Source organism: Arthroderma uncinatum, assembly GCF_011692745.1.
Source record: "Arthroderma uncinatum strain CBS 119779 chromosome Unknown scaffold1, whole genome shotgun sequence".
In the NCBI taxonomy this organism is placed as follows: Eukaryota; Fungi; Ascomycota; class Eurotiomycetes; order Onygenales; family Arthrodermataceae; genus Arthroderma; species Arthroderma uncinatum.
The window spans coordinates 832,289-857,325 of record NW_022983863.1 but is presented as its reverse complement, the minus strand read 5'-3'; the positions used below and the strand labels follow the sequence as shown (position 1 = coordinate 857,325).

The 25,037-nt window shown below is 49.2% G+C and overlaps 7 protein-coding genes and 1 non-coding gene across 8 annotated transcripts; 3 read left to right on the top strand and 5 right to left on the bottom strand.

Moving 5' to 3' along the window:
• Positions 1-387: 387 nt before the first annotated feature.
• GIQ15_00274 (small G-protein GPA2) lies at positions 388-3,106 on the top strand (the record flags this gene model as incomplete). Its single annotated transcript, XM_033547691.1, has 7 exons — positions 388-1,098; positions 1,154-1,602; positions 1,731-1,927; positions 1,982-2,076; positions 2,217-2,380; positions 2,450-2,708; positions 2,765-3,106. 7 exons carry the CDS (start codon positions 388-390, stop codon positions 3,104-3,106), a joined length of 2,217 nt encoding a protein of 738 aa, XP_033408642.1.
• Positions 3,107-4,409: 1,303 nt separating this feature from the next.
• GIQ15_00273 (DUF1713 domain-containing protein) lies at positions 4,410-5,670 on the top strand (the record flags this gene model as incomplete). The annotated part of the gene is made up of 3 exons (XM_033547690.1): positions 4,410-4,788; positions 4,854-5,432; positions 5,531-5,670. The coding sequence occupies 3 exons, from the start codon at positions 4,410-4,412 to the stop codon at positions 5,668-5,670; spliced, it is 1,098 nt and encodes a 365-aa protein (XP_033408641.1).
• Positions 5,671-6,449: 779 nt separating this feature from the next.
• On the bottom strand, positions 6,450-10,798 carry GIQ15_00272 (V-type proton ATPase proteolipid subunit; the record flags this gene model as incomplete). The annotated part of the gene is made up of 10 exons (XM_033547689.1): positions 6,450-6,514; positions 6,610-6,713; positions 6,800-6,956; positions 7,032-7,142; positions 7,440-7,600; positions 7,802-9,255; positions 9,307-9,448; positions 9,958-10,539; positions 10,584-10,737; positions 10,777-10,798. 10 exons carry the CDS (start codon positions 10,796-10,798, stop codon positions 6,450-6,452), a joined length of 2,952 nt encoding a protein of 983 aa, XP_033408640.1.
• Positions 10,799-11,196: 398 nt separating this feature from the next.
• Positions 11,197-11,312, bottom strand: GIQ15_r0002. Its single transcript, XR_004500571.1, has one exon. It is a non-coding gene; the product is annotated as a 5S ribosomal RNA (ribosomal RNA).
• A 3,357-nt stretch (positions 11,313-14,669) lies between these two features.
• Positions 14,670-16,913, top strand: GIQ15_00271 (uncharacterized protein; the record flags this gene model as incomplete). Its single annotated transcript, XM_033547688.1, has 1 exon — positions 14,670-16,913. One exon carries the CDS (start codon positions 14,670-14,672, stop codon positions 16,911-16,913), a length of 2,244 nt encoding a protein of 747 aa, XP_033408639.1.
• A 1,000-nt stretch (positions 16,914-17,913) lies between these two features.
• On the bottom strand, positions 17,914-18,508 carry GIQ15_00270 (glutathione peroxidase; the record flags this gene model as incomplete). Its single annotated transcript, XM_033547687.1, has 2 exons — positions 17,914-18,395; positions 18,466-18,508. The coding sequence occupies 2 exons, from the start codon at positions 18,506-18,508 to the stop codon at positions 17,914-17,916; spliced, it is 525 nt and encodes a 174-aa protein (XP_033408638.1).
• Positions 18,509-21,179: 2,671 nt separating this feature from the next.
• Positions 21,180-21,752, bottom strand: GIQ15_00269 (uncharacterized protein; the record flags this gene model as incomplete). The annotated part of the gene is made up of 4 exons (XM_033547686.1): positions 21,180-21,201; positions 21,250-21,532; positions 21,589-21,661; positions 21,717-21,752. The coding sequence occupies 4 exons, from the start codon at positions 21,750-21,752 to the stop codon at positions 21,180-21,182; spliced, it is 414 nt and encodes a 137-aa protein (XP_033408637.1).
• Positions 21,753-23,462: 1,710 nt separating this feature from the next.
• On the bottom strand, positions 23,463-24,824 carry GIQ15_00268 (uncharacterized protein; the record flags this gene model as incomplete). Its single annotated transcript, XM_033547685.1, has 2 exons — positions 23,463-24,390; positions 24,448-24,824. The coding sequence occupies 2 exons, from the start codon at positions 24,822-24,824 to the stop codon at positions 23,463-23,465; spliced, it is 1,305 nt and encodes a 434-aa protein (XP_033408636.1).
• Positions 24,825-25,037: the final 213 nt, after the last annotated feature.

The following is a 25,037-nucleotide window of genomic DNA, read 5'->3' as shown; positions in this document are numbered from 1 at the left end:
GGCCCATCGGGCGGTGCTAACACATTGCGTTTGCCATCTGTGCTCTGCCTGTGGCCGATCTTGGACATGTATGGAGTAATTCCAGCAACAGTTGTGGTGAGACAGACACCGGAGATGATATGTAGAGCCAAGGGCAGTCCTCCTCCTCCAGGGAACATGGATGGCCTCGATAGTCCCATCCACACTGTATATACAAGTCCATCAACGCAGGCGAACGTCGACTAATTTTAATTCGCTTCCAAAGTCGACGGGGAGCACTAACTTCAGCTAGTAATATACTCTGTAAAGTAATAGGCAGATCTCTTATAGAATATGTCTGATCTAAATGCGTGTCGTCCAGCTGCTCCGTATAGACGGCCGGCCATGACACTGACAGAACGCCACTCGATGGAGACGGGCACTGAGCACACAGCAGAAGACCGACAGCAGAAGACCGACGTGCGGACCAGAGTAGAGTCCGTAGACCAGAGAATAGAGGTGAAACGGATGCTTCGTTTCAGGCTCTTCCTCTTAGTCAAGGCCGTAGGGGAAGTGCCGGGGGTTGCATCCGGACGGTCCAGGGTGGCCCATCGTATCGAGCAGAAGAACGGGGTCAGGATGGCCGTATCCTCCGTAAGAAATGGGGATCTTTTGTTGGTCGAGGTGCGGTTCTTGCGATGCGCGCGATGGATGGGCCGCGGGCCGCACGCTAAACCACGCCGTCGTTCCTTAATTTTGGCCGGCCTGCAGAGGAAACATCGAGGTCGAAGGGAGCGAGAAACCCATGCGAGGCCGTGGGGAGAGGGCCACGTTTTGCTGGGCGGGACCGGGATGTCTGTAGCAGAAGATGGAGGTGGACGAGATGGCGATGGCGATGGCGTAGAAGTTGAAGATGGAGCAGAAAGTCGAGATGGAGTAGAAGTCGAGATGGAACATCCCACGTCGAGCTATAACCTCCCCCTGTATATACAGAACTCGCCCTCCGTCTTTGCTTCTTCCTCGCTTCTCCCTCCTCTCGCTCTGTCTGCGTCTCCTCTTCGATGCAGTAGTCGCATTTACGATAATTATCCGTGGCATATCCCCGACGCCGCCGGTACAGATTACTTACTTATACGGCCGGTATAACCTCCCGTCGTCACGTATACTTCTTCACCCTACCATCCCTCCTCCCAAGGACCAGCCAGGTCAACCCTTGAACGGGACCAAACCTTTCCTCCGCTTGCTAAAGTCCTCGAATCCCTGGCTCCTTCACAGCCATCCGTCACGTCCCATCGCATCGCATTTCGCATCCGGAGGCCTGCAGAGCAGCAACGGCGAGACGCAGCCTTCCCGCGAACCCCGAACCCGCGATATACATATACATACTCGGTACCCAGCGTCGCTCGAAGACGAGGCTCAGGATACACTGGCTGTTCGGCATCCTCCTGCGCTTGTCTCGTATCCCTCTCTCGTCGTATCTGCATCTCGACCAAGGCCGGTCTGTGTTTTCACGCCTGGTTACGACCACCACAACCACGGCCCCAACAACCGAAATCTTACCTGCCTCTACTCAAAGCGACTGCTCTCTCACTGCCGGCTGCCTACGCTGGATGCTATCTTCTCGTCCTGCGTCGGATCTTGGTTGTGTGTTTTGTGCTACCTGCATTGAGCCGGAGTCTGTCCACCGCGGGAACTGAACTGTTCACCCATTCCCACATTTTCTCTCGTTCTCTTTACATTCTCACAAATACTCGGTTTGTTTCCTTGTCAAGAGACCCGTCTAGTTCGGAAGAGACTCGTCTTCGCGGTGCTAACTGTTACGGTAAGATCAACGATACAATGGGTTGCATGAACTCGAAAGATGTCAGTCCGGAGATGAAGGAGCAGGGGAAGCAGAGCGCCGCTATAGACAAGGCCATCCGGGCAGACAAGAAGAAATACGACCGGACGGTCAAGATACTGCTTCTCGGTATGTCAGAAGACCGCGGTATAGCTTCCAGTCGCTAATGTTTACTTCCTGCAGGTGCCGGTGAATCTGGGAAATCTACAATCATAAAACAGATGCGCATCATCCACTCCGGCGGGTTTCCCATAGACGAACGCCGGCAGACCCGGGCGGTCATCTATTCCAACATGATTGTCGCCTTCAAACTGCTTATCGAGATTATGGAGGCGGAGAATATAAACTTCGAACATGAATCTACAGAGGTATGTCCTTGCATCGACTGGATGGAGCTTGCATATTAACCGTTATACAGCCACTCGCCCATTTCGTCCAAAACAGCGAAGCAGACGTCGAGTGCGATGAAGCGTTCACGGATATCAAAGTGCGTGAGGCCGTAAAGACGATGTGGGAGGACGCTGGTGTCCAAAAGGCAGTCGCCAGAGGCCATGAATTTGCTCTACACGATAACCTCCACTAGTAAGCTCAGCACACTCCCTTGACACTTGATTGTTTTAAGAGAGCTCTCTCTAACATGACTCGTCACAGCTACTTCCATTCCCTAGACCGTATATTCACACCTGGCTGGCTTCCCAACAACCAGGACATGCTACACTCCCGACTACGAACGACCGGTATCACAGAGACGCTCTTCGAGCTAGGGCAGATAAATTTCCGTATGATGGACGTTGGTGGTCAAAGATCGGAGCGAAAGAAGTGGATACATTGCTTCGAAGGTGTGCAGTGCCTGCTATTCATGGTTGCACTCTCGGGCTACGACCAGTGTCTTGTTGAAGACCAGACAGCGGTAAGCATCCTGTCATCCACCTGTCAGTGAAAACGGAAGACTAACGCCACATGTAGAACCAAATGCACGAAGCAATGATGCTTTTCGAATCACTCGTAAACGGCGAATGGTTCAAACGCAAACCCGTCATCCTCTTCCTAAACAAAATCGATCTCTTTAAGGAAAAGCTCGCCATCTCACCCGTCTCCAGGCACTTCCCCGACTACAGCGGACGAGACGGCGACTTTGATGCTTCGGCCAAATACTTCGGCGATCGATTCAGAGGTATCACACGCGTCCCGGAACGCGAGATATATACGCACTATACCAACGCAACCGATACCACGTTGCTAAAGGCAACTATGGATTCCGTGCAGGACATGATCATTCAAAAGAACTTGAATAATTTGATCTTATGAGGCCAGGCCGGACGACTATGACATGAATGATACAATTTGACCCTTTTGACATATCGGCTCTCATTTCTGCCGACCTTTTAACACCAACATGCTTCCTTATCATCCGACTTTCCATCTCTGCCGACGACCTTTACAATCAGCCCCATCTCACTCGTCCTTCCTTCTAGTTTATACCCTTTTGAAATTTGCAGATACGTTTTAGGTGGCATTGACCGCCCGATATGATACCAGACATGTCATTGTTGTCCTCGCTTTTACAGACAGGTCGCCGTGGAAAAGCTGGAGTTGATGAAGATATATATTTTTGTTGAAAGAAAAAAAAAACGCGAGAGAAACACAAGGCAGTTTTAACGGTTGGCCACGCAACGGACAACGGCAGATAGTCGGGTGGCGTATCCAGCGGTGTCTCTTTTTTTTTACATTTCATCTCTTCACCTCGCCTTCCCAGGTTGTTCCTTTGTGTGCATTTGCCTCATTTCCCTTTCTTGTAAGATGATGGGTTACCGATCTCTTTCCTTCTATCTTTCTTTTTTTTTTTTTTTTGGCTTTATCGTTATGCTGTCCGCTCATGGATCTCGACGATTCTGCCGCATGTGCTAAGGGCCATACGAGCGTTCTTTTTGAAGGGTTGGAAAATTGCTTTACATATTGTGCTTTACATATCCTCTTCCTGTTGTTTCCATCCTCATGCTTGCTGAGGCCATCTTCCTGTTTCCTTGAGCCGATTTTTCCTGCCAGGCTTTTACGAGATATCTGATATAGACAAAACCAACTAACCACACGACAGTTTCGATGAACTGATCTACCCGCTCCCATCATTCCCCTTCCTCTCCTGGTTTTACTCTCTTTGGCCGTTGGGAGTTATTTGTTTTGATCCTTCTGTTTAAATGCTTGCTACATACGCTCTCCTTTGCTTTTGGCGGTTATGGACCGCCCAGTTGGAAATAGCCATAGTAATGAACAATATTGACACTTCTAACGTATCCTCATCATCATAATCCTGTCTCATCATCATAATCCTGTCTCATCATCATAATATTGTCGTATATAACATCAGTACGTCCGTGGTCTTCGTCACGTGGCTTACCTAAGCAAGCGGCTTGTGACCGAACTTGATGCAAGGCCTTCACCTTCACCTCGAAGTTGAAGAGAAGCAGTCTCAAGCAGCCCAACGCACCCAACCGGCGCCTCCAGTCCGGGAGTCTACACCACCAGCTTGGATTCCTGCCTGTCGCCAGCTACTCTGGCCTGCGCTGCAGCTATTCTCCCCATTCGTTCGTCTTCAGCTGGCCGAGCCGGCACGATGATCTCTTCTTCTGTGCGCCGGGCGGCTTTGCCGTCAACGGCGTCACTACCGTCTCGAGCAGTCCTCCTGGCCGTGTCTTCGAGCAGCTCTGGAACCAGCGTTAGCAGCGGTAACCCCCCGTACCGCCATCAGCGACGGTACTCGTCCTCGAAACCTCCAGTCCCACCGAGCGACGGCTCCAGAGGTATCGATCCTCCGGCCCAGACGCCGGCAAAGAGTGTTAGCAGCGGCCCGTCGAGTAAGAAGGATGTAGAGAAGCGAGAAGGACGGTCGTCCAAGAAGCGTGCGGGAAAGGACGGTGACATGGCCAAGTCGAAACAGGCAAATTCTTTGAAGTTGCCGAGTGTACCCTCTACGCAACACCTACACCCTCACGGTTAGTAGTATACCTCTCCGTGGCGTATAAGAAGTGCTCTATGCTAATAATGAGCTACCCTTTAGACATTCACGTTGCTTCGTTCTTCTCTATCCACCGACCGATGTCGATAACCACCTCTGTACCACCGAATAACGATAGCAAAACTTTCTCGTCCATTTTCTCGTCCAAGAAGCAAGCCGCCGCGAGACAAAAGGACGTCATATACACCCTCTCCTCCGCCGTGAATGCGATCGAGCAGAACCTTCCAGGCCAGACCCAGGCGTCCACCGAAGATCTTGATCTTAGGAATGCAATCACTCAAGCTTCGTCAACCAACGCCGAAGACGTGACCCACCTCGACGGCGTGCCAACGGAGGAACTACGAGCCTCGATCCAAGAGTTCGCCAAGCGCCTACGACCATTCAACCCTCCACCAGCCCCCGTTCCGATGGATAGCGCTTTCGAGAGCGCAAACGGCATGGAGACCGCCGCCGATAAGTCGAGTGCCGTGGAAGCTGCTTCTGAATCTGAACCGCTTGAACAAACTTTCTCCACCGTCCTCACCGTCCGCGAAACCCGCAATACAAACGGAACCAAGTCCTATGAGACGTTTGCTTCGCCCTTCGTACGCGTGGATGAGATGGAAGCTCCCTCCGCCCAGGGTGAGTCGTCCATATACCAGGACCAAGATCACGGTGACCATTCGATCTCTGAGCCCAAGCAAGATTTCCTTCAGCGCATGATTATCAGACAACTGCAGTGGGAACGGTCTCAGGGTCAACGACAACGCGAGCAAATGCATGCGATAAGTGTCAGGAGGCAGCGAAAGCTAAAGATGAAAAAACACAAGCACAAGAAACTATTGAAGAGAACGAGAACATTGAGAAGGAAGTTGGATAAGTAGGGATTAGCAACCTCTTTCTTTTCTTTCTATTCCCAGGCTAATACCTATCCCTCCCGGTATCATTGCATATAATTGCCGTCTCTCTATTTTCTTTTCTTACCTAACTTTTTTGAGCTGAATTCCTATCTATGCATATGCCGTGTGTCTCTTTTATGCGCGGCGTTCCTATCTTGTTTTGATTTGAATATCTAGATAGTTCTTATCCACCACATCTCCTGTCTTAGAATATGCATCCTGTTCTGTCCTAGTAACCTCGAATTCGGTTTTTTGCTTTCCGAGTTTACATATATACTACAGGGAGTCGGGAATAACCTGCCCGAATTTATTGCATCCTCGTTTCATTCACTCTACGCCATTACTAATTTACCCCAAAGGAGACACCGGTAGACTATGTATATAATAGAATTCCCCGCTTTATAACCGCTATCTGTTATGATACAATTATCCGCACCACTATCAAAGGATGAAACGGCAACTCTTCTTAAACACAACGAAATAACGTGAATACATGCGAAAAAGGGAGACAATTAAGATAAGGGAAGACGACTGATGTGATATAGATAGAAAAACGGGTGGCTTGGTTTTCTGCTGCGTTTTGTATCCAAATATAGAGGAAATCGGTTGAGGGCATGGTCATGGAATGATAGTTGATGATGGCGTTAGATTATATACCCGTCGTAACTCCCTCATTCCTATCTCACTGACTGATGCCCCGTATTCGTTAAAGGGTGTATCGAACTTGGATGCTCATCGATGCTTGCGTTGGCTTATCCCTTTAGCAGGTGGCTTCGAGACTGGCGCGAGAGTTCATCAATAGAGCAACGATAAGACCGTAAAGACCTAGATTATGATATCGTTAGAGCGAGTTCGAGGACCACTGAAGGAGAACGACAAAAATTCCACGGAAGGTTTGATCTTGCAAGGAGGGCACTAACCCAAAACTTCAGCGAAAATGAGGATAAGAATCATTCCAACGAAGAGTCGGGGTTGTTGAGCAGTTCCACGGACACCGGCGTCACCAACGATACCGATAGCGAAACTGTATTCCCAAAGAATATCCCGTTAGCAACAACCTCAACTTCAACGCAAATAGCAATCACTAGACACCAGACGAAAAATACATACCCGGCAGCCAGACCAGCGAGGCCGACAGCAAGACCAGCACCCAGTTGGACGAATCCAGTGTAGAGTGGCAGTTTTTGCTTCAAGTCGTTGGCAATCAAGACAGACACGACCAATCCGTAGATACCAATAATACCCGCCATGACGATGGGGACAATATCTATACACGATCGTTAGAATGAAAGCCAAGATGGTGTATTCGAATCTTAATTCTCGGCGCAGGATATAGCCATACTCTTAACAATCATATCAGGTCGGAGGACGAGGGTCGAGCAAATGCCGACACCAGCTTTGGCGGTTCCATAGGCAGCGCCGAAGCAGGTGAAGATGATGGCGGATGAGCATCCTAGCGCACCGAAGAAGGGCTACATGATGCCAACAGAATGTCAGTACCGGATTGATGGACTTTATGACGTCTTTCCGCCTTCGTCTGAATGGCTTGTTCCAAGCTCCCAAAACTGAGGTTCGCTTTGGCTGCGTTGATGACAGGACAAGGGACGATTCAACTAACCGCGTAGACGGGGCTACACGCATGCAGAAGAGGGAGAAGTTAGCCAAATAGCACATAGATTAACCCGCTATACGAGCAACAGGAAGGTAAGGGCCTCTGTTTCCGGGCGCCTGCAATCGGCCAGGCACTCACCAAAGATCAGTAGCCATGGCGACGGTAGTGCGGAGATAGCTTCAATATACGGAGTACCGGTAAGTAGGAGGAAGGTTGATGGTTGATCGGACAATGGATCGAGAGACAGGCGTTCAGAGTTGAAGATTAATGAGAGATGGCGAGTTGCTTCCTGCTTGACCCTTACAAGATGTTGTTAAGCTGAGGTTTGACTTTTGGGTACGTGCTGGGAGGTGCCAAGTAACACGTGACCCGAATATGATGACTAATCCGGTACTTGGGATGCGGTTTGATATAAATCCAGCAATCAAGGTAAACAGAGGTATATATGTATTCTATTATACAGGTTCTATGGTTATATTCTAGAGATGGGCTCTTCACACGGCATTTCAACCACCAGCCTCGCGCCAGGGACATCGATCTTGGTGCCTGACTCTACGACCGTTTCTCCCGTAGAGTCGTCGAATTCGCCAACAGACCTGGAATAGGTCATGGACTTCTCGGAACAAGCTCCGAATCTATTAGCTTGTACGATCATTCCGTCAGGTAGGTCAGCTCCGTTACCCGTCGACTGCGTAGGTGCCGGCGCATCAGTAGGAGCAGGCAGAACGCGGAAATCTAATCGAGTATTGCTCTCCGTCATGTCTTCGTGAAGCTCCACACACATAGCTTCCCTACCCGGGGCATTATCCAGCAAGGCAACGAAGAATTGCACCACATCTCCAGCCGTCACAACCTCACGTAGTGGACTCATCATCAGCCCATCAACATCGGTAAACTTAGGGGTATCATCGAGGATGCGGAACAATATAGCGTCATCACTATGCTTTTCAATAACATCCTCATCAAATATCTCATGTATCGAGACGAGACTAGAAGCGGATTCCTCGTCGTCGTAGGAGTACTCGGGGTCAAGGGAGAGGAGACCTTTCTTCTTACCCCATCCACCTCCGCCGCTCATTACGCGGTAGAGTCGAGACCCTTTGCTCATAGATGTAGGTACATCGATACCGCTATCGAGATAAGATTCAATGTGAGCTTCCGCTATGTTTTTGGGTGTCACCATTGCCCAAACGGCCAATCTCTGGTTTTCAAGGTTATTATCCTTTACGTATTGCGGTATTGCCTTTTCCAGCTCAGTCGATGCTGGAAGGTCGCTCTCCGAGCCTGCGTCACTGGACACGGTCTTGAGTATATTTCCCATGCTCTCCACTACCGTCCTTGGCTCCGTGACTGGGTGTAATGGAGCTTGAAGTAGTGTGAGCGAGGGGGTCGTCCGTAGCTCAACCCTGCACATTCGAAGGTCCCGTCTATCGGTGATTTTCGGTACTTCATCTATCATCTCTGTAGATTTCCATCGCGATGCATGCATAGTATATGGTCTGCCGGTAGAGAAAAGCGTATTCGCCATAGGCATGCCGACCTCTAGCTCCGCGCCAGTCGAGGGGTTTTGGATAGCAATCGACATTTTCGGCTCCAGGTGGGAGGTGGAAACATTCTCGATCCCTTTCTGAGGTACAATTTTCCCCGCTATGGCGCCCCAGTTGACAATCGCCAGCGACAGTCCTTCCATACCATTAATACCATCGTGCGTTAATTTGTTTGTATGGTCCGCGGGAATCGGTAGCTTATCAACCACTGCTTCCACCGAGCATATTTCGACGTTTTCCGAGGAGATCGCTTCTCGAAAGCAATGTTGTAATAGTTTTGGGAGGAACGGGTGGCCTTTCTCTAGCCATGAGGCGAAGGCTGGCGTGACGAGGAGGAGAGGGACGTGACTATCGGGATGTAGCTGGGAGTTGAACGCTGGAAGCTTCGATAATATACTCTCTGGTGTCTAGAGATTGTTAGCCGCGCGTGTAATTGGAAAGAGTATGGTATTGCATACCACTAATGATGGGTTTGGGGTTAGTAATGTCGCGGAGTCCAGTATACTCCATTGGATATTCCCAATGCGTAGTGTCTGTCTCCGTGACGATGAAGCTGCCGTCTGGGAGAACTCTGCCAATTGACGTTTCTGCCACGGTATTCTACCGACCAGACGGCGTTCTGCTGAGCCAAGACAGCATCGCAAAAAAGCTGACATGGACACGACTCAAGAAGAGGCAGAAGCCAGCATAGAATAGTATCGTTGTAATGTTGCTTGGAACTATATCTGTATATCAGCTGGGATTTTTCTTAGGAAGAGTATGGCTTGGCAGTAATGCTTGGCACTAGCTACTCAGCCTTATCTACTTTCTATAGAATGAACAATTGTCTACGAGTCGATATCTATATGGGATGAGGTCAATACTACGCCAGCCAGAGGACATCAGCAAGTGTCCACCTAATAGTATGAGGTCCTTGGATAAGTCTTCGTGATTTTGTTCATATTACAACCGTTATGTGTACGAAGGCGTCAGAATTTCCCCCGAGTGCAACGGCCCGCACCACCCGTAGTTATCACAGCGGCATTGGTTGTAAGGTGGACAGCTATAGTCGGCACCGAGTAAGCCAACATGAAGACCCCATACCAGCTCCAAGGGTGGAATCAACTTACTGAATGGCCTCCATCCCAAACACTATATGCCACACTTTCTCCATCACCCAGCCCACTCCAAAGTTATCCGTCACCGTCGTCTCTGCCATCCACTTCAGCATCCGCTCATAGTCCTTCCTTGGCCGGCGTAGGATCTGTTGTCTAGTAACGACAAACTGGGCACAGCAGACCCCACCAATACCTTCGGGAACATCCTCGCGGCTTACTTGAAACAGCTCCATATAGATATCAGCTAGGTACGCGCGCACATCCTTCCTCTTGATATCCAGTGGCGTAGGGTTTAACGGGCTTGCGCCAAGGGGGCAGCCGGGGTCTTCGGTACAGCGCAGGTTGACATATCCCAAGGCATCGGCGGTTTGAAAGCGGAAATGACGAAGGGCATCGCGAGTTTTGGAACCAAAGAGATCATTATGCCATTGGTCCTGGTCGGCGTGGATAAAGACTGAATATGCTGGTAGATTATCGTAGTAGTCAACGATATATGACAGATAGGCAGCCGCCTCTCGGCCTCTGGCTGACCGTGGGATCAGTAGACCCTTTTCAGGGGGGGTAGAGGTTGTGTATATGAACGGGGTATATTCACTATCACAGACGTAGGTAAGTCAGTGGACGAAGCAGCAACCCACGGAGAACTCAGCGCGTAAAATTCTTTGCAAAAGCCAAAAAGCCACCGTATGTCCTCTTTCTTCGTCTTTGCCAGTATCAGAGCCTTCTGGATATGGCCTGTGTCGCTGACATTCTGCAGGGCTACATATTGGCTGTCCGATGTATCCGTAAACGCTTTCGAGTTTAAGAGTTAGCATACTTGAGGCCTCGTACAGAAACGCGTGTAGCCAACCATGGAGTATCGACTTGGCCTGCTTGAAATATTGCCAATGGAAAGTGGTATAGCCGAGTAGTAGCAACGTGCAGGCAGCAAAAACCACTCTAGGGGTCTTTATAAACATGTTATAGAGACGAGATTAAACATTAGAGATATGAAAACGCCCACAAGCATTGACTATCAGCAGTCATCTTTCTTAAGAATACGCAGCTCCTTGAGAGCCACTGCTGGTAACAAAGAACCTGGTGTACCCTCTACCCGTCGCGCTTAGTGGCACACTCTATGTTTTATGCATGAATTAGCTTGGGTATAACGCAGATCTTTATAGGCAAACAAAGAAATCATCAACCTTTTACTATCAAACGACAGCTTGACAGGTGTATTAAAAAAGAAGAGTAAAAATGAGCAAAAACAAAAACATACGACAGTCGGGATTCGCTGGTGGTCACCCACCCAACTACTAACCGACCGGCAAGTGGCTTAAGTACAGCTGAGCGGACGGGAAGCTCTGTTTTCCACTTCCTGTGGTCGTATGTACTGGACAGTAAGATGAGTATCCTTTCAAGGGCTTTCACGTAGCCGAGCCTTCTATGTTATTGTTGCTGTTATTGCTATTCTAGGAACAACGTTTATCCGCTCAACGGCCGCGGAAGAAAGCGCCCGTCTCCCGGTACGTCTAAGCCAGGCACAGCTTTGCGCCATCACTGCGCCTGCTGAGGCGTCAAGTCTGCGAGTCCTGTGGCTATGGATAGCAGGCTTGACTTGACACACTTGTCAGACTTGACATGCTTGACAGTTGACGTTGCCATGCGAAGGTTGACATGCGAAGGTCAAAAACAGAGGGAGCTGAAAAGACGGAGATGACGTTACCAAGAGGGGCGATCATGGACGCATCATTACGCAAGTGGTACAATACCTATATGTACTTCCTTTGTCTGCAAAGTATAGGTGACATGGAGGTACCAAGAAGTATCTGACCATGGCATCTGCAGCCCTAGTATAAACAACGCCCCACATCCAGCCTAGCTTGGCCCAGGACGGCCTCTGGTTGGTCAGTTCTAGGGTGACTCAGCAAGGAAGCTGCTTCTTTTGGGCAAGGGCCGAACCCCGATGCTTGGACATGGCCGCAAACCACATCAGCTTCTTCTCCCTGGCTTAAATACCTGCTTGTCCGACGCATCCTCTCTCCCTCTCTCTCCTCCTTCTCCAAGACGCTCGAGAACATCAACAGCCGATATAATACATTTCCACCTCCACCACTCAAGCCACAGCACAGCTCTACCGTCACGATGGCCTTTACTGCTTCGTACGTCTCCCCTTGTTTGCCCTGCTTGTTTACTTGTTATGCCTGGTCACTCGGGCGCATCCTCCCGTAGAAGCGCCGTTTTATCGCCCAGCTCACTCTGTACTGACACCTCTATAGCGACATCTGCAAGATCATCCTTGCGATCATCCTCCCGCCAGTCGGTGTCTTCCTCGAGAGAGGTTGCGGTGCCGATCTCTTGATCAATATCTGTTTGACCATCCTCGGTTACATCCCGGGTATCATCCATGCGCTGTCAGTATCTCCCCATCCTACCCGCGCTCTTCCGGCTTACCCTCTGACACTTCACAGCTACATCATTCTCAAATATTAAGATCGCGCATCGCTACGATGATCTGAAAGCGACAACTGCGACCTCTCCAGCCTGACATCTCATCTCGGCAGACGAATCGGATATACGTATATACTTTCTGACCGTGGCTGGGCTTGATATCTCTGGTTTCCCGTAGCTTGACCGTTTTCCGACCCTCCCCGGCTATTATAATAATCAACGTTACCCTTTCCTATGTTGTTAATGATGCCCTAATCAACTTACATGAAAAGAAAGAGAAGAAAACGAAGAAAACGAAAAAAAAATACCCTACCCCCGGATGTTAATGTTGTTTCGTGTGTTCTCGCCCTCGTGCTTTTTCCCCCATGATACCACGCCCGTCCCTTCTCTTCTTATTTCGTTAGTTAATTCCGGTTTGGTCCTCTTTTGAGCTGGAATTCTTTCTTTGGGTTTTGTCTCTTCTTCGCTTTTTGTTCCCGTTCGTTCTGTTCGGCCTTAGTTCAGAATTGATAGAAGAAGTAGGAAAGGAGAAATATACAATCCTACCCACCCATATCTCTTTCATCCAACGTTGCAGCTGTATCTTGAGACGCGTAGAAACGACCTTATGTCAAACGACCCTATGTCAAACTGTTCCACCTATATGCCTGAAGATGTATACGGCCAACGATAGAGTTCAACGGCTATCAAGTATGTAGATGCTGCCTGAGGACATGCTGCCAAGGAGAACCCAGATATACAGGTACATACGAAGCGTGCATTGATCGACGACGGGGATGGCTTCACCTCCCACCGCTCTTCGTCCCTGGAGGTGCTGTAGAGTTCCGAACCCTGGGGCTCTTCCGTTCCGCCGAAGCCAAGGACTCGCTACATGGCAGACTAAGGAGCGGATAGATAGAAGATTCTAGTGAAAGCAACCATACGATCAGCCAGGTATCTTAGCATATACTTCCATCCATCCATCCGTGCCTATCGCAGCAAAGAAAAGAGATATAGACGAGACTTCTCTTATCCCCCGCACGATGCAACTGTGCCCGATAAGATGAACCCTGGATTGCGATCGAGCCTGCTGGCCGTCTTCGTATATCTGCTAAATCGCAGTCTTATGTCAGGCCCGTGCAACCGTCTGCTCGTATGTCTAAGCGAGGAAGAAACTAGTCGTTATACTCTCCGTCGTTATCGTGTCTCGCTCGCAGCCGTGGTTGAGTTGCCACAGCATCCATGGGTCTATCATCGTAGCCCCGGCAAGACGAAACACCTCCGTCCTGCGCATATCCTGCAGCCAACCACTGCCTCCCACGGACACCGCGTAGTATCTGTTTTTAGACGTCGACATCGCGGCTGCGCCAGGGTTCGTCCTAGCCTCGACCTAGCCTCGACTCCGCCTCCATCGCTTCTCCTCGACTGTCATGACTTTCATGACTTTCATGGCCTGCAGACCCTTGCCAGGACCCAGCAGAGTGAGCAGTTCGTGTCGGTCGTGTCGGTTTGGGGCCACGTGACTCTAGCGACTCCTTAATAATGCGATGGGGACGTTTCAGCGCTTAAGACGTCGATGCGAAGGGACATATCACCCTCCAGTCCTCGGTCTCCGCTGCCTCCAGGCGTTTCACCACTGCAGCACTTAGCACCGTGAGCAGTCGGCCAGCAGATGTTGACCAAATGGCCAGCAGTTCACGTCCACAGCTTGATGTCCACAGCCTGATGTCGAGGCAGTCCTGAGCTTCCCTCCCCCCGAACGCATGGAGGCTTCCATGGATGGGCGGATTGAATAACCGCCCCAGGTGGGCTGGCTTTATCAGCCCCTTGCATCTGCACCTCCGGGGGCCCTGGCTGGTTGGTTGTGGACTCTCAACTATTCCTCTTTTTGCCTTTTTCCCGGGGTCATGTATCATGGCCGTTTCCGATGAACCAGTTAATTAGTATGGAAATCCTCTGAGGTCTTCATATCATCGCTCTTGGCCTCATTTCTTCGAGCCTCGAGTCTCTCTCTCTCTATTCTCTCTATTTTCTACTCTCTCTATTATCTTTCTCTTCTCTACGTTCTCTACATTCCATTTTCTACATTCTCTACATTCTTTTCACCTCTTTAATATCTCCTTGATACTCGTTTCATTTCAGCCGGGATTGGACGCGCGGAGAGTAATAATACATATGCCACTGATTAATGTGTGAGTAATCGCACGGTGCTGCCAGCATCCTCTCTTTGTCAACTATACGCCGGGCAGGCAGTTTACGCGGGTCGTGGATGACTATGCAGCGGATGCTCTGGAAATTACGCCTGCGGTCTTAACATGCCATCCTATCCCGCTGCGCCGGTAGCAAACAGTTTGTTGGCTTCCCCATCCGCCGCCGCCGCAGCCGCTACAATCACTACTACAACTCCAACTACAACCGCCGCCTCGGTCCTCTCTGGCCGGGACTATAAGCAAGTGCAGGCACGTAATCAACCCAGGTTACTCAGCCAAGAGGTTCCGGCATGTGCTCTCCCTTGCCTGGAAGCCTTCATATCCTCAGACAGAGCTTGGGACCATTGTCCGGACCCTCTCGATGCCAACTGTCTCTGCAAAAAGAGGTCAACTACCGGATTCACCGTTGCGGAAGCTGGCTTGCGCTGTGTTGCCGAGAACTGTCACGACGCAGAAGTGGAAGAGCACCGGGTCTACAATATATGCTCTGGAATTGAAGGAGCTCTCCCCAATACTCATCCTGTCCTTGGGATATCCTCAACAGCCCTTCCAAAACCGACCATGACACCTCATCCGGGACCACCAATGGCGTCGACGACTCCCATGGCTCCAGCTCCGCCAGCTCCTACTCCTCCTGCCCCAGCTCCCCCGGCTTCAGAGTCTCTACCTAGCATGTCGATGATGATGGAAACTCCGGCACAGACTGTGTCCTCGTCGCAGATTACCAGTCTGCCTGCCTCGTCAAGCACCAGAGGCATACCTGGCGTCGGTCTGCCAACTGACACCATCGACTTTTCATATGTCTATTCATCGCCCACGGAGACAGGTTCAGCGTCCGGAGACGCCGGCGGCGCAGGCCGCTCGAACTTGGTCGGCCTCTATGTCGGTGGTGGCATCGCCTTCGCCTCCCTCGTCGCTTTCGTTCTTTTCTTCTTCTTCCTGAACAAACGTAGACAAAGGGCGAAGCAAGGCCGGATAGCGGAGAAGGGACAAAAGGGACCGTATCTTAAAATAGACCCTGCCATGGCCGAGTCGAGAGCAACGCCGGCTTTGAGCATTTCCAAGGCTTCTTCCAAGCCGAGAAGCTCAGTGTCTCGATACCAGACTTTGCTGCCTATCGACATGATGCCGTGCTCGGTTGCGTACTTTCAACGAAATACCCGCGACTTTGAGAATGAGTATCTAAGCTCTAGAGGGCCGAGTGTGGTCTCCCAGCGAACAGAATCAGACCTCTTACCTGATAATCCTTACTGTGCCAACACTGGTGCTGGCGGGTCTCGAGCGGTGCCAAAGGATCACGGTCCTGGGTCGGGGTATAGCGGAGCGATGGCATTCGGGGCTGGGGATGGTTCTGGTAACCGCGGGCTAGCAAAGGGCTCCTTGCATCGGGATGTGTCGCAGGCGGTGGTTGATCCACTACGCAGTGCTTCCTCACTCAACTACAGTCCAGCATTGGTTCAATCGGGCCACAGAGCCGTGAGCCATAGTCCGCATAGCTACAATGGCGGGCCTGGATACCCTACTCACAGCCCGAACTTGGGTCAGCAGAAATCCCCATCTGACCCCAGATATCTCGCCGTACCCTCAATGGTACATTCTTCCCTTGGACGCAGCAGCCATGGGAACTCTAGGGATCAGGTCCTTGCCAGCCACTCGGCACCTCCATTCGCCCCTCCCGAACCCGTCACGTCGAGAAGCATCAATTCATACCACAGCCATATCCCGAGGCAACTGAGCCCGGTACGGGAGGTCCCCAGCACCGGCCCTCCCAGCTCAGCAGGATCGCCCGAAATCCCCCAACAAGCCTACCGTCCAGGCCACCTTTCCTATCTCACCGAAAGCGATGGCGCAAGCGAAGTTTCTATCCGCACATACTCGAAACTCGTTCCTCCACCTCTAGCCACCCGAAACTCCACCCCAGGCAGCCAGTCCACCGAAGCTCTTCCCGACCATTCTCCCACCCTCCCCAAATCCATGCACGCCTGCTCCATCTACTCATACTATTCCTCCCCTCGAAGCAGCGGAGAACACTCCCCGCGACTAACACACCAATCCTCTTCCAACTCTAATCATAAACCCAGCAACCTGCTCGTCAAACGGCGAGGCGAGAAAGTAGCTGGTAAGATGGGCAACGAATTTACGCTTCCTGCAAAATTACAACGACCCATTCAGATCGAACACGATCGGATTCATGATGATGACGATTCGACAGCCTCAACTACCCCGCGCTCCAGCAAGCAAATACTCCCCACGCACAATAATACCGCTGAACCTGAACCTACTTCACCAACGGGTCACAAGATGACACCATCCAAGCGTGGCGCTGATATGTATCTCAATATCGACTAATGTCCTGACTACAACATAATTTCCTTTCCTACTTCTATTCTTCCCATTCCTCTTTTTAACCCTTCTTCTTTTCTTCTTCTTCTTCTTCTCTTCTCTTCTCTTCTATTCTTTTTCGTCTCTTCTCTTCTTACTTGGGCATAGGGTGGCGCGCGGTTTGATTTACTTTCTCTTCATTCTTTATAGAACTTATACCATGTTCTCCCTTAGCCTGGTTATTCCCTTTTTTTCCCTTGCTATGCTAAATCTAGCCTCTATGCAATACGTTATCTAATGACACGACCTTGACTGTTTCTCTATACAGTGCATATTTGCACTAGGCCGATCCTTTGGTTTTTTTTTCTTTTCTTTCTCGTTTTTACATGGGTGTTTCTTCTCCCCTTCCCTTCAGCTTATATCTGGCCCCCATCCACTTTACTGTGAATTAGTTAATCATATTACATAGGATTGAATACAGAACAAGGATATTTATATTCATATTACTTTTAAGTCCGGCGTATGGAGTATATGGAGTCCGTTTGGTGGCAATCTGTAGTGATCGACTCAGCCTCCTTCAGCGTTGCCAAGATGTTGCTATTTTTAACGATCTACCGGGTTTCTTTTGCTTTTGAAGGTTATTCGGTGAACTGAAGCTGGAAGAACGTTCAGGGCCATGGAAGGGTGGTGTAGAGTGGTAAAGTGGGAGCTTAACCGGGCATGCTTTGGAGGGTGGTGTCTGCTCCAATCTCAGCGTGATGTAGCGGCATATTCTACATCCAAAATCAAGTAAATGACCGTTCGAATCTGTGTTACGCTTAGCTGTTATAATGTCCGAGGATATTCTCTTAAAGATAAATGGGATGTTCATATTATATCTCCCAGGCCAGTTCATATTGTGTAAAGCAGACGATTGCTAGGTGCAATTATTGCTAAGTCGCTCCAAAACAGTGAGTAGAGAGGGAGAGAGAATCGTAAAAACGTATTATATAGGGAATCAAGCCATAACCTGTTCAGACAGACAAAACTAGAGCTGAGAAGCCTTGCCGGCCTTCTCAATTTCGCTCAAGATGGTGCTCTTGAGAGACTCGGGTTTGGTGGTGCTTGCCCACCGTCCAACAACCTTCCCGTTTGCATCGATCAGGAACTTCTCAAAGTTCCACTTGACCCTCTTCAGTCCCATGAGACCAGGCATCTCCTTCTTCAGCCAGCTGTACACCGGCGCGGTGTTATCGCCGTTCACGTCTATCTTGCCAAGGACAGGGAATGTGACGCCGTAGTTGGCCTGGCAGAAACTCTGGATTTCGTCGTTGCTTCCAGGGTCCTGAGAGCCGAACTGGTTGCACGGGAAGCCTAGTACGGTGAATTTATCTGGGTGCGAGGAGGTGATTGATTTGTAGAGCTCTTCGAGGCCGGCAAACTGCGGGGTGAAGCCGCATTTTGACGCAGTGTTGACGACCAAGACCACCTTGCCCTGCAGCGACGAGAGGGGGAAGGGCTCTCCTTTCTCTATTTGAAGCAGCGCTGTTAGTATTGCTCGTGTAAACGCATAAAGGAGAATAAGGGCGTAGAAGCATACTGTCAACGGGCTCGAAATTGTAAAAGGTCGTTGCTGACGACATCTTTGCGGAGGAGCTGAGAGTGCGCGACGGAGAAGCTATCGTCTTGATCGCTGTAACTCTTCGGAGACAAAACTAACGTATCTCACCACTCGGTGACCGCCACCACTCGATGACCACCCATCAAAATAAACACCGATATCACCACCCCCCCTACATGTATTAATATATCCACAACAACGCGAATAACAAATTAAATTAGATATTAAATAACGATAGTAGAGCTCTAGTTTACATATTAATTAGTTAGATTAGGAAAACAAACGAGTGTTGGGCTTGATAGTTCGGCCAGAACGTGTTTCTCTGCCATGGGATAAGAAATTGGGTAATGAAGGGACAGGATCGATTGGAGCCACCTTTGTGGGTGACTTCTTCTTCTTTCCTAATTTGGAAGGTGAGATAGGGCTCGGGGCGTTGATTTGGGCCTTTTTGGCCTTCTTAGCCATTCGCTGGGCTTCCTGTTCACCGGCCTTACGCTTCCTTTCCAGCGCTGCTTGCTCGCGCTGAGCAGCTGCCTCTATTTGGGCCTTCTCACGGGCCTCATTCCGTTCCTGCTGCTCTTTAAGCCTTTGGGCCTTCTTCTCTGCAGCCTCTTGAGCCTTTGTATCGCGATATATCAATCGCTGAAGCTTTAACTCTTTAGCCTAAGCTATCTAGGCCTATTTTTCTTGCTCGATATCCAGAGCTCTCTTCCTTGCTGCATCAACTTTGGAAGGAGAGAAGAACTGGGCCTGGCCGGCTTTCTCTTTATCAAAAAGGCCCAATCCTTTGCCTCTCTTCCTTCGTTGCTTCTCAATAATCAAAGCACCGCTAAGAGCTTGATTTTCATGCTGTAAAATATCATTATTAAAGACAAGTTGCTCACTGGCTCGAATTATCTTTTGGATATAGTCTCTTTCTGCAAGAGACTGGCGGAGATATACCTTTTTGGTTATCCGGCGGAGGCCTCGTATCGTAATAGGAGTAGAAGGCTCTGCAGCTGCATTTACTGGAGTAATTGGCCGTTCTTGCTGGAAATATCGCAGCTGTCTCTGTGGCTCAAGAGGATAGATACCCGTTGCTCTAAAGCTAGACTTAATATTCTCCTCTGTAAGAGCTTTACACCATGCAGTATAAAAGAGCTTCCAAAAGTCTCTCTTCCTAATTGAGAGATATCCGAGGCCTCCCCGTATTAGGTTGTTGACTTCTTGGGAATATGCACTGGCTAGTGGCCCAAATATCCCAACATCTAACGGCTGGAGACGGTGAGTTGAATGGGGAGGAAGGATGGCAAGAAGGATACGGTTTCGATCAGCGTAGTCAATAAATCGCATATTAATATGAGAAGAGTGCCCATCAAGGATGAGGAGCCTCCTTGCCCTGCTGGCCTTTATCTTTGTATGTTTATCGAAGACTTTCTCTAACCACTCTAGGCCATAATTATCAGAGCTCCAACCGTTTGGTGATGCTGTAAAATATGCAGTTTGTTCCTCCAGGGAGTAGTTATCTAACCAGGTGTCTTGTAGATCTCCTTCTCCCTTATAAATAAGTGTAGGAGGAATCCTTTCCCCATCTGCAGAGATAGCAGCAAGTAGAGAGATAAATTCCCTATTTCCATCATGAACGGTAGTTATCCTCTTATTCTTTAGCAAATGGATAGGGACTACGCGTTTTACTGCATGTCCAAGCCCAATTAGGAAGCCTTTCTCATCAAAGTTATAGATATTACTAGGAGTAATATTATATTTATCAACCACCTTCCCTAGCTAAAGAAGAGGGTATTAGTAACGAGATATCTAATAAATAACAAATATTTAAACACTTGCAAGATCGTAGAAATGCTCAAAATGGGCAGAGTTATCCGCAACATGCCTATATTGATCGATCGTTCGAAGATATCTTGATGTTATCCGGGCCTGATGCCTCTTGCAAAATCGAGATACCCAATTGATGCCAACTGGCTGTTTGGTGAGCTCTAGAACGAGATTTGCGATGATTTGAGGTGTAGGAGATAGGCCTCTATTCGATAAACGTTCGATATACTGCAAAAGGACTTCCTCTTGAGTATCTGTTAACTTTTTGCGATGAGTTGAGGTGGCTTCCTTATTGGACACTGTTTTGCCTGAATATCGACGCGCAAGAGTCCTCCGATCGATTTTCCACTTTCTGGCTGTTTGTGCGTAATTAGGGACGTCCTGCGATTTCAAATCTTCAATCGCACAAGCAATTGCTTCTTCATTAGGCATGTTGTGGGTGGTTAAAGATAGGTGGTTGTCGAGATGAAGATTTTTGTTGGGGTGGTCATCGAGTGGTGGCGGTCATCGAGTGGTGAGATACGTTATGTGATAGATATTTCAGAGTGAGTGAGCGTTCTTTTGCCACCAAGAGGAGCGACCAGGGCTGATTTATATAGCTATCGGAGGGGTCAGGGAAGGAGGAAGAAAGCTCTCGCAGAACATACCATCATCGTCGCATGGCCTTACGCAACCTTCTTCGTCCTTCCCTCCCAGCTAACGTGATGCCGAGGCAACCAGCACCCAGCCTAATACGGACACTCCCCTCGCCGCTTTACCGGACACTTCTACGGCATCAAGATATAAGAGATACGATATAAGATATAAGATATTAAACGTCCAGCTTGGATTCAGTAAGGCTTCTGTCTGAACATACACATCTGGACCTTCACCAGGATCACTCATCGCACGCGGTTCATCAGACTGCATCATCAGGAGTAGCAGTTTAGGTACAATACTTGAGAATCCTACATCTCTTCAGACTTGATTTCCTGCTTCACCTCGGTCTTGACCTTTTTCACACGCTTGTCACCCTCGCCGTCAGAGGCGCTCTCAGACTCCACGTTGATGGCCTGCTTACGACCCCGTTTGGCCGAAGCTGGGGATTTAGTAGGAGTGCCGGTGGCGTCGGCAGGCGTAGTATTCTTCTTTCCATTCTTAGATGGAGTCGATGGGGCAGAGCCGGTAGGCTTTTCCGCATTGGCCTTGGTCTTGAGGAACTGGATTTGGTTCTGGATGCACTTTGAATTATACTCTACGGCCAACTTTTAGCATCTTGGTCAAGAATAAGGATATAGAGGTGTGGCTTACCCGGTCCCATGAACTCAACGATACCTTTATAGTCGATTTTCCCGCCGTTGGTTTTGATAATAGCCATGAGAAGCTTCAAGTTCAGTGTTAGCACGTAGGAGACATTTCCTCGCCTAGATCTGGCATACCTTGGCTCTCGTAGCGTCGCTCCAGATTACAGGCATCTTGAGTGATTATCTGACGGCACGACCTAATATTCGAGTGCGTAGAGAGTCTGCTGAATGCGAGGATGCTGTATTCTGAGTTTGGAGGAGACTTCAAATGGTAGAGGATGAGGATGAGAGGAACGACAGAAGAAGATGAAAAATAAACAAATATCTCCTGTCTAATAAAGGACTGCGTGTTGCCATGGCGTCGACATGTTACTGCGTGTTGCTACAGCGTTAATATATTATTATAAAAACACATCAAGCAAGATCAGGGTATTTCTTAGACGCATTCTTTTGTTGTTTGGATATTCTTAGCCAGCAGAAGCGAAAACATAGCCAATAAAGACGGAATAGCCCGTCACCTAGCAGCACTTAACCACAGACTGAGATATAATAGGCGAAAAGCATTTGTGCTGCCATATCCCTTCAGTCGGAACCTTCTTAACTTTGATATTTTCCCACTCTTCGATCCTTCGATCGATGACACTCCGCATGCCAGATGCATTGAAAATTTCAGATAGTCGGCAGTGACAGTCCAGAGAGTGGATTGGTAAGTTTGATTTCCTCTGCCTGAGATGCTCTCTCCATTGTTACTTTTCCGTCGGCAGGTAGAATAGCTCGATCAGAAGTTGGGTAGCATGTGTAAACTTTCAGCTGGTAGACAAGTGTTTCCTGGAAACATCAACCATTAGCAAACTTGAACAATAATAATCGAGTTAATTATTATATGTATAGTCGCCATGAAAGCACACTAGGACTTCCCAAATTGTTTGGGTATCGAGTCCCTCATCGAGATCCCATTAGTAGGGTCATTGAGGGTATAGAGAAGGGCCGTGCAAAGGTCTCTAAACACGTCGTAGAGCTTGCTGTCGTCGTCACACTAGTATCCCCCGTGTAATAAGTTCCCGTCCGCCTTCTGTTCGCCACTCAATAAATGCATCCAGACAGGCAGTGAGTCTGTTGTCATCTTCTCGATGCGACATCCGTACTCATCCAGACTCTCTGAAATGGTTTGCCTGCACATTTGTATAGATGTAGGTAGTTTATAGATGTAGCTTGACGCAGGCGCGAAGCCAGAGAACGGAAAATATGACGGACCGGATATAGGTCACATGACCATTGTTGTTCAAGATCATGTGACTCTACTCCTTTCCAAAGTTGCTGAAGGGAAACAGCTTGAACAGCAACAAGATAAACAAATGTACGGCGAGAGGCTAAAGGCCATCCTCGTTCCTCAGGCAGCATGAAATGGAAACGTTTTTACTCGCATTTTATGTTCCTGAAGCAGTATTCCAAAACTTGCCCCCTGTTTTTTCTATCTTTCTTGATAACTAACACACAGTTTGGCCAACAGGAAACACACGTCTATGAATAGTAAACCTGAATCCAGAGTGTTTTTTTCCCCACAAAATGTGGTCTTGCGTTTGGTAACCAAGTCACCCTACATAGGGTGATAGAGAGTGAATCCTCGAAACGCGATATTTGAAGCCGAACTCCTGACATAACCTTGAATGAGGAAAGTAAAATGACGAAAGACGTAGCTCGAAAGGAGTTCCAGCGCCTTCGAAGCCGTGTTATGAAAAAAGGGGGCATGAGAATAGCAAAGGGGAAGGAACTGAGAAAGTCATCTTAATCGAAAAGCAACGAACGAGCGTGGATATCATTGAGGTTGGGGACATTTCATGTCATTTTTTCTTCTTTTTCTTTTGGAGGTATGGAACTCAACTAAGAGTCCATGTTCTTCGGTGCCGTCTCTTCTAGGGTCCGCTCGAACTCTCTCTTCATGCCGAATTTAACGGCGTCGAGGACGTCATGAACCACCTTCTTAGGCGCATACCGTGGGACGGTTCCTTCTTCAAAGACCCCGGTCTCAACGAGGATCGAATACCAGAGAGTCTCGCTAATGTCTGACTCGTTGTATTCATTCGTACCACGGATGTCCGACTCGGGGGTATCCCCAACGAAGTATACTGTCTGTGGCGGAGAGTTGATGCCATGAGTTTCCTTTCGCCATTGCTGCAGCAACCTTGTGGCAAATTGGAAGGTACCCAATTGTGGTTTGCCGAACGCGATAGTCTTCAGCTCTTTTCTGGTGACGGCCTTGAAGAGAGCTTCCACTGACGCCCGAAGCGCCCCCATACCAATTCGTGTGTGTTCGTGGGATGTCGACCAGACGATATCATTATGAGAGAAATATACTGGCGGGCCTTCTTCGAATGTCTCAGAGCGGGTGCCAATCTTGCCCCCCTTGGACATGCACAAGTCAAGGATGATCTGCTGATCACCGGCCCAATCCCTGCTATCCGCGAACACGAAGATTGCTTCAATGGTGAGGTTCTCGAAATCACGGACCCGAGAATTTTTGTATTCTTCATCTGTCAACTTGCGGAATGGTGTCGTATCCTGGTTTGTTTTGATGATATCACCCGGTGTCACGACATCTCGGAAGCCATATCCCTCTGCCACAATACGGCACTTTTCGCCCTCACCACCCACCACCAAGACAGTCTTATACTTCTCAGCCATCTCTCTCATTGGAGTGTGTCCACAGATAAACTGGCCGGGTGAAACGTCATATTCGAGTTGTCTGCTGAGATCGAGACATCGTTCTTCCTCGGTCTTCCCGCCACCGTTCGTGACGAAGATATACGGCCTATCCATGATACGAGAGTCAGCAAATGAAATGGTATTGCGGCTAGGGAATACTTACACCTTGATTCCGTACTCATTTTCTCCATTCAACACCTTCAAAGCCTCTACAGCTGCTGGAATGGGCTTTCCACCACGGATAAGAACTCCATCGATGTCGAACGCGAAAGCGTACCTATCGGTTGCCACAACCGGGGTTCCGGAGACTGGTGATACAGCTCTGGGGGTGATTTCAGCGGATGAATTATCTTCTTCCAAGTGGTATTTGGCGACTCCCATGGACTTGGCCGCCTCGTAGGCAGCGGTGCTAGCCATCAGGTGTTTTGGTGGCACCACCACGTTTGGCCCGTTCACCAAATCTCCCCTAGTTGCGGACACATTGGAAAGGCGGCGGACCTTTGGCGTCCCGGAGGCCCGGTATGGTTCTGTAGCTGCCATGATTGCGATTCTTTGGGCTTGTTGGTGAGGAACCGGTAATCTACTTCAAATGGAATAACTGCACTGTGTGGAGGAGCTCGTGTGTCCAAACAGCTTTTAAACCAGACCCTATTGCAGGATGGTAATGTGGCGATTAGGAGGCCTCTTTATGGTAAGGGTTTCTTCGTCTCAAACTGCTGTTGCAGCTAAGGAAACCGATATGGATATGTGAGG